The 14564-nt window shown below is 44.8% G+C and overlaps 1 protein-coding gene across 2 annotated transcripts in view; it reads left to right on the plus strand.

Annotated features, from left to right (window-relative positions):
- LOC124607222 (receptor-type tyrosine-protein phosphatase N2) overlaps nucleotides 1–14564 on the plus strand; it is a 445587-nt gene that overhangs the window by 225777 nt on the left and 205246 nt on the right. For both annotated transcript variants that reach the window (XM_047139493.1, XM_047139494.1), the window contains exon 3: nucleotides 10988–11048. In XM_047139493.1, the coding sequence (XP_046995449.1) occupies nucleotides 10988–11048 (61 nt within the window). The remainder of the gene's footprint in view (nucleotides 1–10987; nucleotides 11049–14564) is intronic.

Here is a 14564-nt window from a genome sequence, read left to right on the forward strand (position 1 = left end):
TAGTGCAACAACTGGATGTGGCATGGACTTAACATGTCGTTGGACGTTTGAGCCATGTAACCGTCCATAATTGCGAAAGTGTTGCCGGTGCAGGATTTTATGCACGAACTGACTTCTCGATTCTGTTCTATAAGTTATCGATAGGTTTCACTCTGGGCGATCTGGGTGGCCAAACCATTCGCTCGAATTATCCAAAATGTTCTTCGAACCATGCGTGAATCGTTGTGGCGCCGTGGCATGGGGCATGGTCATCCATAAAAATTCTATCGTTGTTTTGGAACATGAGGTTAATGAATGGGTGCAAATGGTCTCCAAGTAGTCAAACATAAACAGGAACCAAATCCATTTCACATAGACACAAGCCACACGGCCATGGAGCCACTGCCAGCTTGAACAGAGCCTTGTTGACAAACTGGGTCAATGGCTTTATGGGGTCTGCGCCACACTCGAACCATACCATTAGTTCTTACCAACTGAAATCGGGACTCATCTGACCAGGCCACTGTTTTCCAGTCGTCTAGGGTCCCAGCGACATGGTCAACAGTCCAGGAGAGGCGCTGCAGGCGGTGTCGTGCTGTCAGCAAAGGCACTCGCGTCGGTCGTCTGCTGCCGTAGCTCTTTAACGGCAAATGTCGCTCCACTGTCCTAACGGATACGTTCGTCGTACATCCCTCATTGATTTCTGCGGTTATTTCACGCAGTGTTGCTTGTCTGTTAGCACTTACAACTCTACGCAAAGGCCGCTGCTCTCGATCGTTAAGTGATGGCCGTCCGTGATGAGAGGTGATGCCTGATATTCTATTTTCCTGGCACGCTCTTGACACTGGATCTCGGAATATTGAAATCCCCACGATTTCCGTAATGGAATGTCCCATGCGTTCAGCTGCAACTATCATTCCGCGTTGAAAGTCTTTCAATTCCCCGTCGGTTAGCCATAATCGCGTTGGAAACCTTTTCACGTGAATTGCGGGAGTACAAATGAGAGCTCCGCCAATGCACTGACCTTTTATACCTTGTGTACGCGAAACTACTGCCATCTGTATATGTGTATATCGCTATCCCACAACTTTTGTCAATTCAGCGTATAAGTACTGATACCTCATAGGTTTCAGTAGACGACTAAGCGAAAACTACTAGATATGCAAAAAATAAACTAATATTAGTGGACAGATCATTTCTCCAAGCTTTTAACTCACATTAAGGTGACCAGTATGAGCACCATCTGATACACAGCGAAGTTCAATATGTGCGCACAATTTATTTAAGTTGCTGACACAAATTGCCCGGGAAGGTGCGGCAGCAGCCTGCTTTGGAACTCTGTCCATTGGGTTGCCTATCTGCGGCAATACAGAGCGGAGATTAGTCTACGTGTTCTGTCTGACAAGCCTGGCCGTACCTGTTCCCTAGTGCAACTACGTCACGGCGCGTATTACGAATCGAAACTTGGGGAGATGCTTTATCCACTGATACAAGTATTTTTAACGTATGTCTTTTAGTTTTCGTGCATACGTCTTCTGAAACCCTGAAAGTACTTATACACTGACGGAAAAGAAAATACCAACACCATGAAATAAATAACATAGAGTAATGAAATTCTCTTTTGCCTAGGTAACACATATAATTAAATTTGCAAGATCACGGGTTAATGTAAGCGCGAGAAAAGTCACTGCAAATGTGAAATGCTGGTACATTAATAACGGGTATAACATTAACAATCGGTATAACCGCCAGAATTTTGAATGCAAAATTCTGCTGCATCAGCAAGGTCTCGGAGAAAATTTCAACAGCATCAAACTCACTTTTTGATCTGCAAATAAATTGCGAAAGATAAGTTCAAAGAAAACTCGCTAGTGCACTGCGTCCCTCATACACTGATACAAGTATTTTTAACGTATGTCTTTTAGTTTTCGTGCATACGTCTTCTGAAACCCTGAAAGTACTTATACACTGACGGAAAAGAAAATACCAACACCATGAAATAAATAACATAGAGTAATGAAATTCTCTTTTGCCTAGGTAACACATATAATTAAATTTGCAAGATCACGGGTTAATGTAAGCGCGAGAAAAGTCACTGCAAATGTGAAATGCTGGTACATTAATAACGGGTATAACATTAACAATCGGTATAACCGCCAGAATTTTGAATGCAAAATTCTGCTGCATCAGCAAGGTCTCGGAGAAAATTTCAACAGCATCAAACTCACTTTTTGATCTGCAAATAAATTGCGAAAGATAAGTTCAAAGAAAACTCGCTAGTGCACTGCGTCCCTCATACACCAGGCTGAATTATATGAACTCATTGAGCATCTTCATTCAAAATCCTAATCTGGATGCCGTAAGGTAAGGGAAGTTTCTGAATGAGGCAAATAATGAATTTATAGGTAAATTAAATTGACTGAAGCTGTAAATGAGAACTGAACCAAGTACGCAATTCAGCCCAGATGGCCGTGTTCACACACTGAAACAGAATGACTTTAAAATCGGTCTGTACAGTAACCCAAAACCACATTACAAAAATAATATTCCATGTGGAATAAATATCTCATTTAAGGTAAGATAAGCTGCGCGTAAGTCGTTGAGGTTTAGGATGTCTGTCATTGAAATGGATTCGGAACCACATGTGCTATATAAATGCCCTAGCTCCAAAAAAGACCCACGTTTCGCACACGAAATTACAATACCGATAATTCACAAAACTTATGTGAAAACGAAACTAAACGCAATAGGTGAGCAACATACAACTCACCATGTTACATACAAGTGTGCTGCCCAGAACCTTCCATCTTGTACTGCAGACAAAGATCAGAATAACTGCTTAATATGGTGTACTACAAACGACGACGGAAGAAGTCATCGCGCCTCGCCCACCAACCAAAGACCCGCCAAGAGGCAGAATACGATTCTGTTTGTATGCTTAAGAGCCGCGTGACAAAGCTACCGCCTAGTGTTCCGATTGGCTCACAGGGTTCAAATACCTTAACGCCTCAGATGAGATCACCGCATTCTCACACTAACAAAGACGCTTTGCTCCCGCGTCGACACGCTCGCTGTTCGCAGGTGGACCAAACAATTGAAGTGTCCGCTGTTCGTAGGAAACAAACGGTCTTCGTTGAAAGCCTGAAGACTTTGGAATGGTTGTTACTAGGTAGGCTACAGCGGTGATGTGATCCGTCCAGGGTTCAGTGAGTGTTCCTGAGCATGACTTAAGGTCACGGCGGGTAGTGACTGAGGGAACTCTCACGGTAGAACGTTACGCCACGGACGTTCAGCGCCTTCGTGTGTTACCTTTCATGCGAAAATATGCGGAGCCAGTTTTCAACAGGACAATCCTCGACCACGCATGACCTCTGCGAATTGTCTGCTTGATGCTGATGCACTCCCATGGCCATCGAAATCCCCGCACCTGTCGCAGTTAGCACGTGTGTAGGACCAGCGCGGATGCCCATTCCATCCCAGTATCCAGGATACCACGGACCAGTTACGACGGTTGTAGGCTAGGAAAAGGTACAATGGCACTATGATACCATTCCGAAGCGAATCAGTGTGTGCGTCCACGCCAGATTAGGTGCAACGTCATACTGATAAGTGGACTCATACTGCCATATTCTTTGTAAATTAGACTCGATTTTGTAATCACTGGAATATGATCACGTACACTCTGAAACAGTGAAGTCTCATTTCGTTTCCTCTTCCCCATATGGCTGCATCACTACTTTTTTCAGTCAGTGTATGTGATGATTACATGTAGTACTGCAGCAACTGCTTGCAAGCTGGTGTTGAGGTGTTGGAGGTATTAAAAAATGTCGTGTGACTAGGGCCTCCCATCGGCTACATCGTTCGCCGGGTGCAGGTCTTTCGATTTGACGCCAATTCGACGACTTGTGTGCCGATGAGGATGAAATGATGATGATTAGGACAACACAATACCCAGTCTCTGAGCGGATAAAATCTCCGACCCACCTGGGAATCGAACCCGGGCCCTTAGGATTGGCATTCTGTCGCGCTGACCACTTTTTTTTAATCTCATTTTTCGTTCATTGCATGTGCTCGGGGCGGACGTCGTGAGACACCCGTTTAAGTTCGTCGTTAATCGATTAACTCAGTTTTTTTATTACAGAGGGCAGCTAACCCTCTGACCGAACACGCTGAGTTACCAAGCCGGCGACCACTCAGCTACCGGTAGCGGACGATGGGGAGTATTGTCAAATATGTCAACACTACCTTTAGCCCTCTCTTCCCTGGGGTCTTCTTTTATTGCCTACAATCCCTTAGTGTAAGACCATAAGTGTCTTTAAAGTTTGTCTTCTGGAAAAAATAAACGTGTGTGCTAAGAGTATCAGTTCCTCCACATAGTTTCTGAACTATTAAAGTACTACTTAAGTATGGAAGCTATTTATTGACGAGGTTGCTTTTTACTTCCCTTTGTCGTTCCCTCGAGATGGGGTATGCGATGGATGACTGTTTTTATCGACTTCCATGGGCTCGATAAGAGTGTCATCGTCAGAACCATCAGAGAAAAAAAACAGTGTTTCTTTATATGGTTTCGTGGGAGCCTTTTTTTCTCTATTTCCGCTTTTTTTAGCACTTCTCTCTGTGTAGAGAGGACGATGTTGCCGACACTCCGAGTTTTTCAACCTTTTTCTCATTTGCATTGCTAACTTTCTCATTTTCTTTTTCGCATTTGCTTGAAGTGGTTTGAGAATGGGAGTTGTTTCAGTTTTTTCCGGAAGTGCTTGTGCAGGCTTTTACAACCCGCGTCTGCGTAGCTGCATCGATCATATTCATCTGTTCGTTGCCGCGCTAGAAAACGAGGTCGTGAATATTCTGTGTTGTAGAGCCCTACATGCTACTTTTGCTTAATCTTACGATATACGATTTGTGACCCAGAGTTCTGTATTGTTTTGTCCTTCACTGTAAAACCAGCACTCTGACGTTTGCGTGAGAAATTGTCATATGCTTTACTACGTCAGTACATTGTTCATGTTGGCTCATGAATATCTAAACCACCATCGCTACAACGTGCTCACCTTTTCTTACTTCGTGTGGCCATATTTTTGACATTTGAAGCATCGCATTATGTTCGGAGTGGAAGGTCAAACCTGAAGGCGAACATTGTCTTTAACTTAAGCGAGCCGGCCGCTGTGACCGAGCGGTTCTAGGCGCTTCAGTCCGGAACCACGTGGCTACTACGGTCGCAGGTTCGAATCCTGCCTCGGGCATGGATGTCCTTAGGTTAGTTAGGTTTAAGTAGTTCTAAGTTCTAGGGGACTGACGACCTCAGATGTTAAGTCCCATAGTGCTTAGAGCAATTTGAACTAAAGCGGGCTGTCTCAATTCGAGACAGCAGCAGTGTTCGGCTCTTCGCTGACAAATCGCGACGAATTGGGTGTAGGTCAGGGGATTCCCAGCTGGTAATACACTGAGGTGGCAAAAGTCATGGGATAGCGATATTCGCATATCCATGCGGCGGTAGTATTGTGTGCACAAGGTATAAAATGAAACTTACTGGCAGATTAAAACTGTGTGCCCGACCGAGACTCGAACTCGGGACCTTTGCCTTTCGCGGGCAAGTGCTCTACCATCTGAGCTACCGAAGCACGACTCACGCCCGGTACTCACAGCTTTACTTCTGCCAGTACCTCGTCTCCTACCTTCCAAACTTTACAGAAGCTCTCCTGCGAAACTTGCATAACTAGCACTCCTGGAAGAAAGGATATTGCGGAGACACGCCTTAGCCACAGCCTGGCAGAAGTAAAGCTGTGAGTACCGGGCGTGAGTCGTGCTTCGGTAGCTCAGATGGTAGAGCACTTGCCCGCGAAAGGCAAAGGTCCCGAGTTCGAGTCTAGGTCGGGCACACAGTTTTAATCTGCCAGGAAGTTTCATATCAGCGCACACTCCGCTGCAGAGTGAAAATCTCATTCTGGAAGGTATAAAATGCTATTGCGTTGGCGTAGCTGTCATTTCTACTCAGATGATTCACGTGAAAAGATTACCGACGTGATTATAACCGCACGACGAGAATTAACAGACTTCGAACGCTAAATGGTAGTTGGAGCGAGACGCGTGGGACACGGGAAATTGTCAGGGATTTCAATATTCCAAGAGCCACAATTTCAAGAGTGTGCCGCGAAAACCAGATTTCAGGGATAATCTCTCACCGCGGACAACGGTGTGGCTGACGGCCATCATCAACGACCGAAAGTAGCTGCGTCTGCATAGAACTGTCAGTACTAACAGACAAGCAACACTGCGTGAAATAACTGCAGAAATCAATGTGGGACGTACGACGAACGTGGGGCTATGAGAGCAGACGACCGTCGCGAGTGCCTTTGCTAACAGCATAACAACGCCAGCAGCGCCTCTCCTGGACTTGTGACCACATCGGTTGGCCCCCACACAATTAGAAAACCATGGCCTGATCAGACGAGTATCGATTTCAGTTGGTAAGAGGTGATAGTAGGGCTCGAGTGTGATGCAGGCCCCAACGAGTCATACACACAAATTGTCAGCAAGGCACTGTGCAAGCTGATGGTGGCTCCATAATTCTGTGAGCTGTGTTTACATGGAATGGGTCCTCTCCTCCAACTGAACCGATCGTTGACTGGAAATGGTTATGTTCGGCTACTTGGAGACCATTTGCAGCCATTCGTGGATCGCATGTTCCCAAAAAACGATTGAAATTTTATGGAAGACAGTGCGCCGTGTCAGGTCTAGAAGGTCATAACTGCATCTCATCAGAAATTTGGCTGATGTTAAGTGTGCCTTTTTCTCACTAAAATATGAGGTCAAGTAGGTTACGTTTCCTTGTCAGTTCGTGAGAGGACACTGGCGTTCCCCTTTTCGGTGGGTAAAATGAGGAGGTCTTTGCTCTCAAGTCTCACAGAGCCTTCCTTTCTGCTGAAGTAGTATTAAACATTTTTTTACGGTGCGGTCAAAAACCGTCTGAAAAGCTTGTAAGAATGTTGCAGGGTAGGTTTTGCTGAGAAACAACTATTAATAAAAAAATATTATACATGTTGCGTCATTTCCGAACTAATTAACACTGAAGTTAGCCAATCAGGCCTTTGCGCGTGCAAATTCAAGTGGTCATCCAGACGGTGCAAAAAAATGGTTCAAATGGCTCTGAGCACTATGGGACTTAACATCTGAGGTCATCAGTCCCCTAGAAGTTAGAACTACTTAAACCTAACTAACCTAAGGACATCACACACATCCATGACCGAGGCAGGATTCGAACCTGCGACCGTAGCGGTCGCGCGGTTCCAGACTGAAGCGCCTAGAACCGCTCGGCCACTTCGGCCAGCCCAGACGGCATTGCCTGATGTGTTGTTAGTTTGGTTTCCGAACAAGAGAGCGATACAAAAATTGGACATGGGACGGAAGTACGGATTGAATCTGATCCAAAGCCTGAGCAGTCTCGTGCGCTTTCATCATACCCAGGCATGGGCAACCTTTGATGACCCGCTGCCCTGATTCACATAGTTACTGAAGCTCGCGGAGCGCCTCGTGACGTGACGCGACAGCAGCACTCCAAGTGCATACAGCCAACACTACAACGCCTGTGAGGTTAATTTTCATGTGGTAAAGCATCGAAATGAATGACACCCCTTTCTCGACACGCCACACTAACAGATATGCCTCAAACACGCGTTTTTAAAGAGTGCATTCATTTTATGTTCACCCCCATCCTAAGACGTTTACATTTATTTTCGCGCATTGTTTTACAATAGCTGCCCAAAGAAAAACTTCCTTTGCAAAATTCTGCAATGCCGTTTTCACTACACATAAACGAATGTAAACATCCAAAAGAAGCCAGGTACCTTGAAGTGTGATGAAAAAATAAATGCTTCTAAAATAAAACTTGTTGCAGCTAATTGAATAGAAATTACCTAACTTTCAACAATTGCTGTGTTCTAATACGACCACGACCCACAAGACCTATTTATTGATGTTAATGCGAGAAAGAATAGGAAAACAAAATACAGCATTGCTGTAGGAAATCCCAGTCGACGAGCAATTAGGAGTAAATCTGCATTTTTTGACCACTGGCAGCTCGTTCTACTGTGTTAATATCCACATACACTATTAGGATTTTTTAAATATTAATCCAAAAATATTTTAATGAATGATCGCACAACCACGTATTGTTTCTGTAACATTAATAAATTAAGCAGTCATTTCTTTGTTCCCTTTAAAAAGTTTAAAACTGTAAACCACTTCAACTTAACATGCATCCGCCGTGTTGTTCAGAAGCCAAACTGTAAAAACGCGAACAACTGGCGAATTATCAAAGTGATTATACAAGTGTCTTAACTGTAAGATGGCAGAGTTGTGAGGGGAGTGCGGGGAGAGGAGGAAGCAAGCATTGGCTGACGATGGGAGAGGAGCCTTTGGGGGGGGGGGGGGGGGGGACAAGGCACGCCTACCAGTTGTAGTGCTGGCATTACAAATTGCGCGTCATGCTTACACGAAAGCAGACGAAAGGCTTGGAAGTAAAACTCGCTTTAAATGTTGTTCGTAAACGAAACTGAAATAATCATGTGCATTAAAATCTATATATATATATATAAATGAATGTATGTATGTTTGTCTACTATGCACTCACAAACCCATTCATCCGATTGCAATGAAACTTTGGTGAGTAGTTCTCCGTACGCCCAAGAAGGTTCCTAGCCGAAAAAAAGAAATAAGACACATTCTTGAGGAGATATGACGTCATAAACAATGAGATGCCACCGCGGGAAAATACCCAGATTTTGCATCCACTATTTGAGAATGAGAGCACTTAGCGACTAGCAACAAACGTTACATACAATTTCAAACCTTTACGAAAATTTTTCTCGCTGACACCCCCCACAAAATAATGAAAGGAAAAATGGTTATCGCTTACTACATTTTCTCAGAACATACCGTAAATCTGCCGCAGTAGGCATGACGTTTTAATGTATTATTTCGTTACTATTAACTCTACTCGCAACATATTTCGCATACAGTATCCACATATATCAGTAAATGCGCCAGCAAATTTATGTCTCTTTACGACATATAATTCAGGAGATATGACGTGGTAAACATCGAGATGCGTGAAGAGTGCCGCACAGCATTCAGTCACACGCAATATAATTTTGCGAGCATCGCTACGTAATATTGGTTTCCTTCTAACCGTAGGCCTACCGGGAGGGGTTGTTGGCGACTCCCGAGATGGACCAGCAACTGCCTCTTCACTCATTTTGATAATGTTTAGCACGACTGCACAATAAAAACACGCAGAACAGTACAGCGCAAAACAATAACGAAGCAGACGACAATGGCTACCTTGTACAACACAGTCAGCTACGTAATGTTGGCAGCAGTCGAAACTGCGTGCCTACCGAAGCCTTCCGACGTTTACCGACTTCTACCGATTCAGGACTAGGAGAGGTCTGCCATCTAAAAGTTTACACACTGTTCTCGCCCTCACATGCTCAGTGCGTACCGGTAGTCATGCGAATATTTGGGTCGCCGCCAATATTGTCCGTCAATACTTCTAGCAATGACAATACTCACCCTCAGACGGTCATTATATTGACGTATTGACACTCACCCGCTATCCGCGTATTTCTTCTGCTGATTGGTTTGAAACCAACTGCGAGCCGGATCGACCCCGTGGACCGCCGGTTACTCACCGTTGATCTACGGCCTACGCTATGAGAGCAACTAACGCTAATTATTACCTGTTGGGCCGCTTGAATTTGCTAGCGCAAAGGCCTGATTGGCTAACTTCATTGCTAATTAACTCGGAAACGGCGCAATGTGTCGAAAAGTTTCTTGACAATTATTTCTAATTGCAGCCTACCCTGCAACTCCCTTACAGGCTTTTCAGAATGTTTCTGACCCGCAAGTATAAATTTCATTTGTCTAGATCAAAAGTTTATAAAATGATGTGACCGATTTCGATTGTGTTAGCAATCATCTTCAGACGATAACACATCGTTACAGAGTGTAACACGTCACATGTTGCAGAATAAAGTACTGGGTCATTAAAATTGTAGTGACTCAGTACTTGATTGTACAACATGGGCATATTACACTCCATAACGATATTATATAATATCCTTTTATAAAGTCGCTATCTTGCAATGAAGCTTGTATTAAAAATTAAGATAGCTTTTGCACGTTCTTGAGGATGTCAAGCCTTATTAAACTTTTTAGGCGTACCTCGCTTTAACATTCGGCAGGTGATCTTCTTAATCTCTTCTGTAACCTCAATGAAAAATTTCAGAATTGCCTGTTCTACCCCAGTTGCCACATCTCGGACTGGAGCTATACCTCCTGTTGTTGCAGACCTTTTCGCTAGCACAGAAAGCCCTGCGTCATCCAGAATCCTGACCGGAGATTAAATTTAGTGCGTCTTCGTGGTGTATTTTCTTCTTCCGTTCCAGCTTCGAGTCGGGCATACTTTGCCATTTGGCGAACGTTATCTGGGTGTTAGGTCCAGTCAGCTAGTGCTAGGTAGCGCTATCCACCCAGTCTCAGGATGCAACTGAGAGGTTCAGCGAGATCTTTAAATTTAATGATAGTAATTGCATGACCACCAAGTGCAGTTTCCATAGTGTACAACGTACCCCTCTCTCTCTCTCTCTCTCTCTCTCACACACACACACACACACACACACACACACACACACACACACACACACGAGGGCTGCACCGACCAGTAACTTAATTCTGACATCCGCAGTAGAGTCAATATGATGTTTAATTTTAGCAAGCACAGGGATAGTTTGCTTGTCACGGCATCTCAGTAAAAAGACCACTGTGCACAGCAATCTGTCTCGCTTGTTACGCAATTTGTCACACTCGTGTGTCTTGCCAGCAATACTGCTTTTGACCTTAGGGAAGCAGTGGCTTCTCTGACACGCCACAGACTACATGGGACGAACTGGGGGTGCTGCACCCCGGTGAGACACCTTCGCTTTCTAACAAGTTTCTGTGCTTGTTGCAGATTACGCCTTCGGGAGATGTGTACCCAGTGAAACAACAGATCGTGATGTTTACACCTACAGGTGAGTAGTCTGTGATGGGACAAACACTTGTTCTTAGAATAAGCAAGTCCACCTGGACAACGTTACCTCGTTGATCGATAAGGGAGTTACGCAGAAGCGTATAACAATGCATGTCCTTGTCACCAATTTCAACAGCTAGTAACAAGAATCTACTTGTTGTTATAACCAGAAGAACAACAAAACTGACGAAGGTGAATCAATAAATAAGCCACAAACGCCAGAATACCGCATATCGTTGTAAATTCCTCGCTTATACACGTCCAGAAGGCGGCAGCAAATGTCGCGGCCAATGATTAATAATCTGATCGTCAGATTCCTGAAGTCATACCAAGATGGCAGGCGTGCTATGAATGCGTACCCTACTAGAACGAGGCGATTTTTGTGACCCGGTGGACTGTCTCGTATATGGTTAGAACAGTATTTCATCGAAATATGTGTTTAACAGAATACAGGAATTCAGCAAAGGGCAAGAAAAAATCACAAACAAGGGGTGCACTGGTCGCCCTGGTTATCCATTGATGGGACGTTGTTTCTCCATCTAGGGGTCTCTGCTCTCTGCTACCTCCAGGACCCGTCGGTCTTGTGGGTTGCAGCAATTTAGGGAACCAAGCTACACTATTGGCCATTAAAATTGCTACACCAAGAAGGAATACAGATGATAAATGGGTATTCCAAGGACAAATATATTTTACTAGAACTGACATGTGCTTGTTGCAGATTACGCCTTCGGGAGATGTGTGCCCGGTGAAACAACAGATCATGATGTTTACACCTACATTTTCATGCAGTTTGGGTGCATAGATCCTGAGAAATCAGTACCCAGAACAATCACCTCTGGTCGTAATAACGGCCTTGATACTCTGGGCATTGAGTCAAACAGAGCTTGGATGGCGTGTACAGGTACAGCTGCCCATGCAGCTTCAACACGATACCACAGTTCATCAAGAGTAGTGACTGGCGTATTGTGACGAGCCAGTTGCTTGGCCACCATTGACCAGACGTTTTCAATTGGTGAGAGATCTGGAGAATGTGCTGGCCAGGGCAGCAGTCGAACATTTTATGTATCCAGAAAGGCCCGTAAAGGACCTACAACATGCGGTCGTGCATAATCCTGATGAAATGTAGGGTTTCGCAGGGATCGAATGAAGGGTAGAGCCACGGGTCGTAACACATCTGAAATGTAACGTCCACTGTTCAACGTGCCGTCAATGCGAATAAGAGGTGACCGAGACGTATAACCAATGGCGCCCCATGCCATCACGCCGGGTGATACGCCAGTATGGCGATGACGAATACACGCTTCCAATGTGCGTTCACCGCGATGTCGCCAAACACGGATGCGACCATCATGATGCTGTAAACAGAACCTGGATTCATCCGAAAAAATGACGTTTTGCCTTTCGTGCACGCAGGTTCGTCGTTGAGTACACCATCGCAGGTGCTCCTGTCTGTGACGCAGCGTCAAGGGTAACCGCAGCCATCGTCTCCGAGCTGATAGTCCATGCTGCTGCAAAGGTCGTCGAACTGTTCGTGCAGATGGTTGTTGTCTTGCAAACGTCCCCATCTGTTGACTCAGGGATCGAGACGTGGCTGCACGATCCGTTACAGCAATGAGGATAAGATGCCTGTCATCTCGACTGCTAGTGATACGAGGCCGTTGGGATACAGCACGACGTTCCGTATTACCGTCCTGAACCCACCGATTCCATATTCTGCTAACAGTCATTAGATCTCGACCAACGCGAGCAGCAATGTCGCGATACGATAAACCGCAATCGCGATAGGCTACAATCCGACCTTCATCAAAGTCGGAAACGTGATGGTACGCATTTCCCCTCCTTACACGAGGCATCACAACAACGTTTCACCAGGCAACGCCGGTCAACTGCTGTTTGTGTATGAGAAATCGGTTGGAAACTTTCCTCATGTCAGCACGTTGCAGGTGTCGCCACCGGCGCCAACCTTGTGTGAATACTCTGAAAAGCTAATCATTTGCATATGACAGCAGCATCTTCCTGTCGGTTAAATTTCGCATCTGTAGCACGTCATCTTCGTGGTGTAGCAATTTTAATGGCCAGTGGTGTAGATGCGATCGCTGTCTTAAGAATTCTATGCTGCAGGCTTCAATGCTTTGTCGAACGATGGGATACGTGTTTAAGTTTACCTGGCGGAGTATGTTGAAAAGGGAAATAAATTTCATGTTGATACAAGCAGCTCTGATATCTCTATCCGAGATTGCAACTTATTGAGTGAGTCACCTTCGTACCATAGAGTAGCATGTCAAGTGGTGCTCTGAACATCAGTATTACGACAGATACCACTTGACATGAACGTATTAAGTATTTCTCTGGTATTCTCATGATGGGCCCTGCCAGAAACGCGTTAGTAAAAAACTTTTAAGAACAAGTGCGTTCTTGGTACTAGCAATCTAAAGCGATGATAAGGGCGTGTTTATTCATCCATATAATTTGACGACTGAAGAAATAAAGTGTACAAACGAGTCTGCGATCATAAATTTTCATCTTCATGGCGCATCACTGTACCGTTCACGACCGGTTTCGGCTTACAGCCATCATCAGATCTGTTACAAAACAGAAGAAAAAACACTACTGTAACAGCAACAGATCCCCCTGGCTGAAGGCCAAGTCTACAGACAAATGTCTAAGAATACATAAAAAAGATAACATGGATGAAAGTCACTACATACCATCATCAGTACATTTATACGGGTATAAACATCAAATAATTTGTATTGACAGGTACACGAACAATAGTTCTAATGGTGTGCATTTAAGAAGTCAGCACAATGCGTTCTGCACAGAGAGGTACAGTGAATACTTTGCAGCGTGGGCGATAAGCTCTCTGACTCTGTCCCACATCTCACGAATAAACCACTGAATGCCCTGATAACCGGCAATGCCGGAGTGAATGCTGTACGGAGCCACTGTTTCTGCTTCTTACTTTCCCAAGTAACCATCACTATCACTTCTTACCGTAAAACTAGTCGTGTTTGATTTTTGCCAACCATAATGAAAAATTCACCGTGGTGACAATAGTCATGGGGTACCTCCTAACATTGTGTCAGACCTCCTTTTGCCCAGTGTAGTGCAGCAAAGCGACGTGGTATGGACTCAACAAGTCGTTGCAAGTCCCCTGCAGAAACATCGAGTCCAGCTATCTCTATAGCCGTGCATAATTGCGCAAGTGTTGCCTGTGCACGATTTAGTGCACCAACTGACATCTCGAGTACGTCCCATAAGTATTCGATGGGGTTCATGTCTGGCATTCTGGGTGGCCAAATCATTCGTGTGAATTGTCCAGAATGTTCTTCAAACCAACAAAGAGCAGTTGTCGTGTCCTGACTGGTGGTAGATGGAGAAAAGGGGTTCTGGTCAGTTTGCGCTCCCGAGCGGTACAGAGCAGAAGGCAGAAGGACAACTCACAGTGAAGGCATTTGGTTGTTTTCTTCTATCTGAGCCAAAACTGGTACAGGCATTTACTAGAAATGCAGGTGGT

The sequence above is a fragment of the Schistocerca americana genome, chromosome 3, assembly GCF_021461395.2.
Source record: "Schistocerca americana isolate TAMUIC-IGC-003095 chromosome 3, iqSchAmer2.1, whole genome shotgun sequence".
Classification (NCBI taxonomy): domain Eukaryota; kingdom Metazoa; phylum Arthropoda; class Insecta; order Orthoptera; family Acrididae; genus Schistocerca; species Schistocerca americana.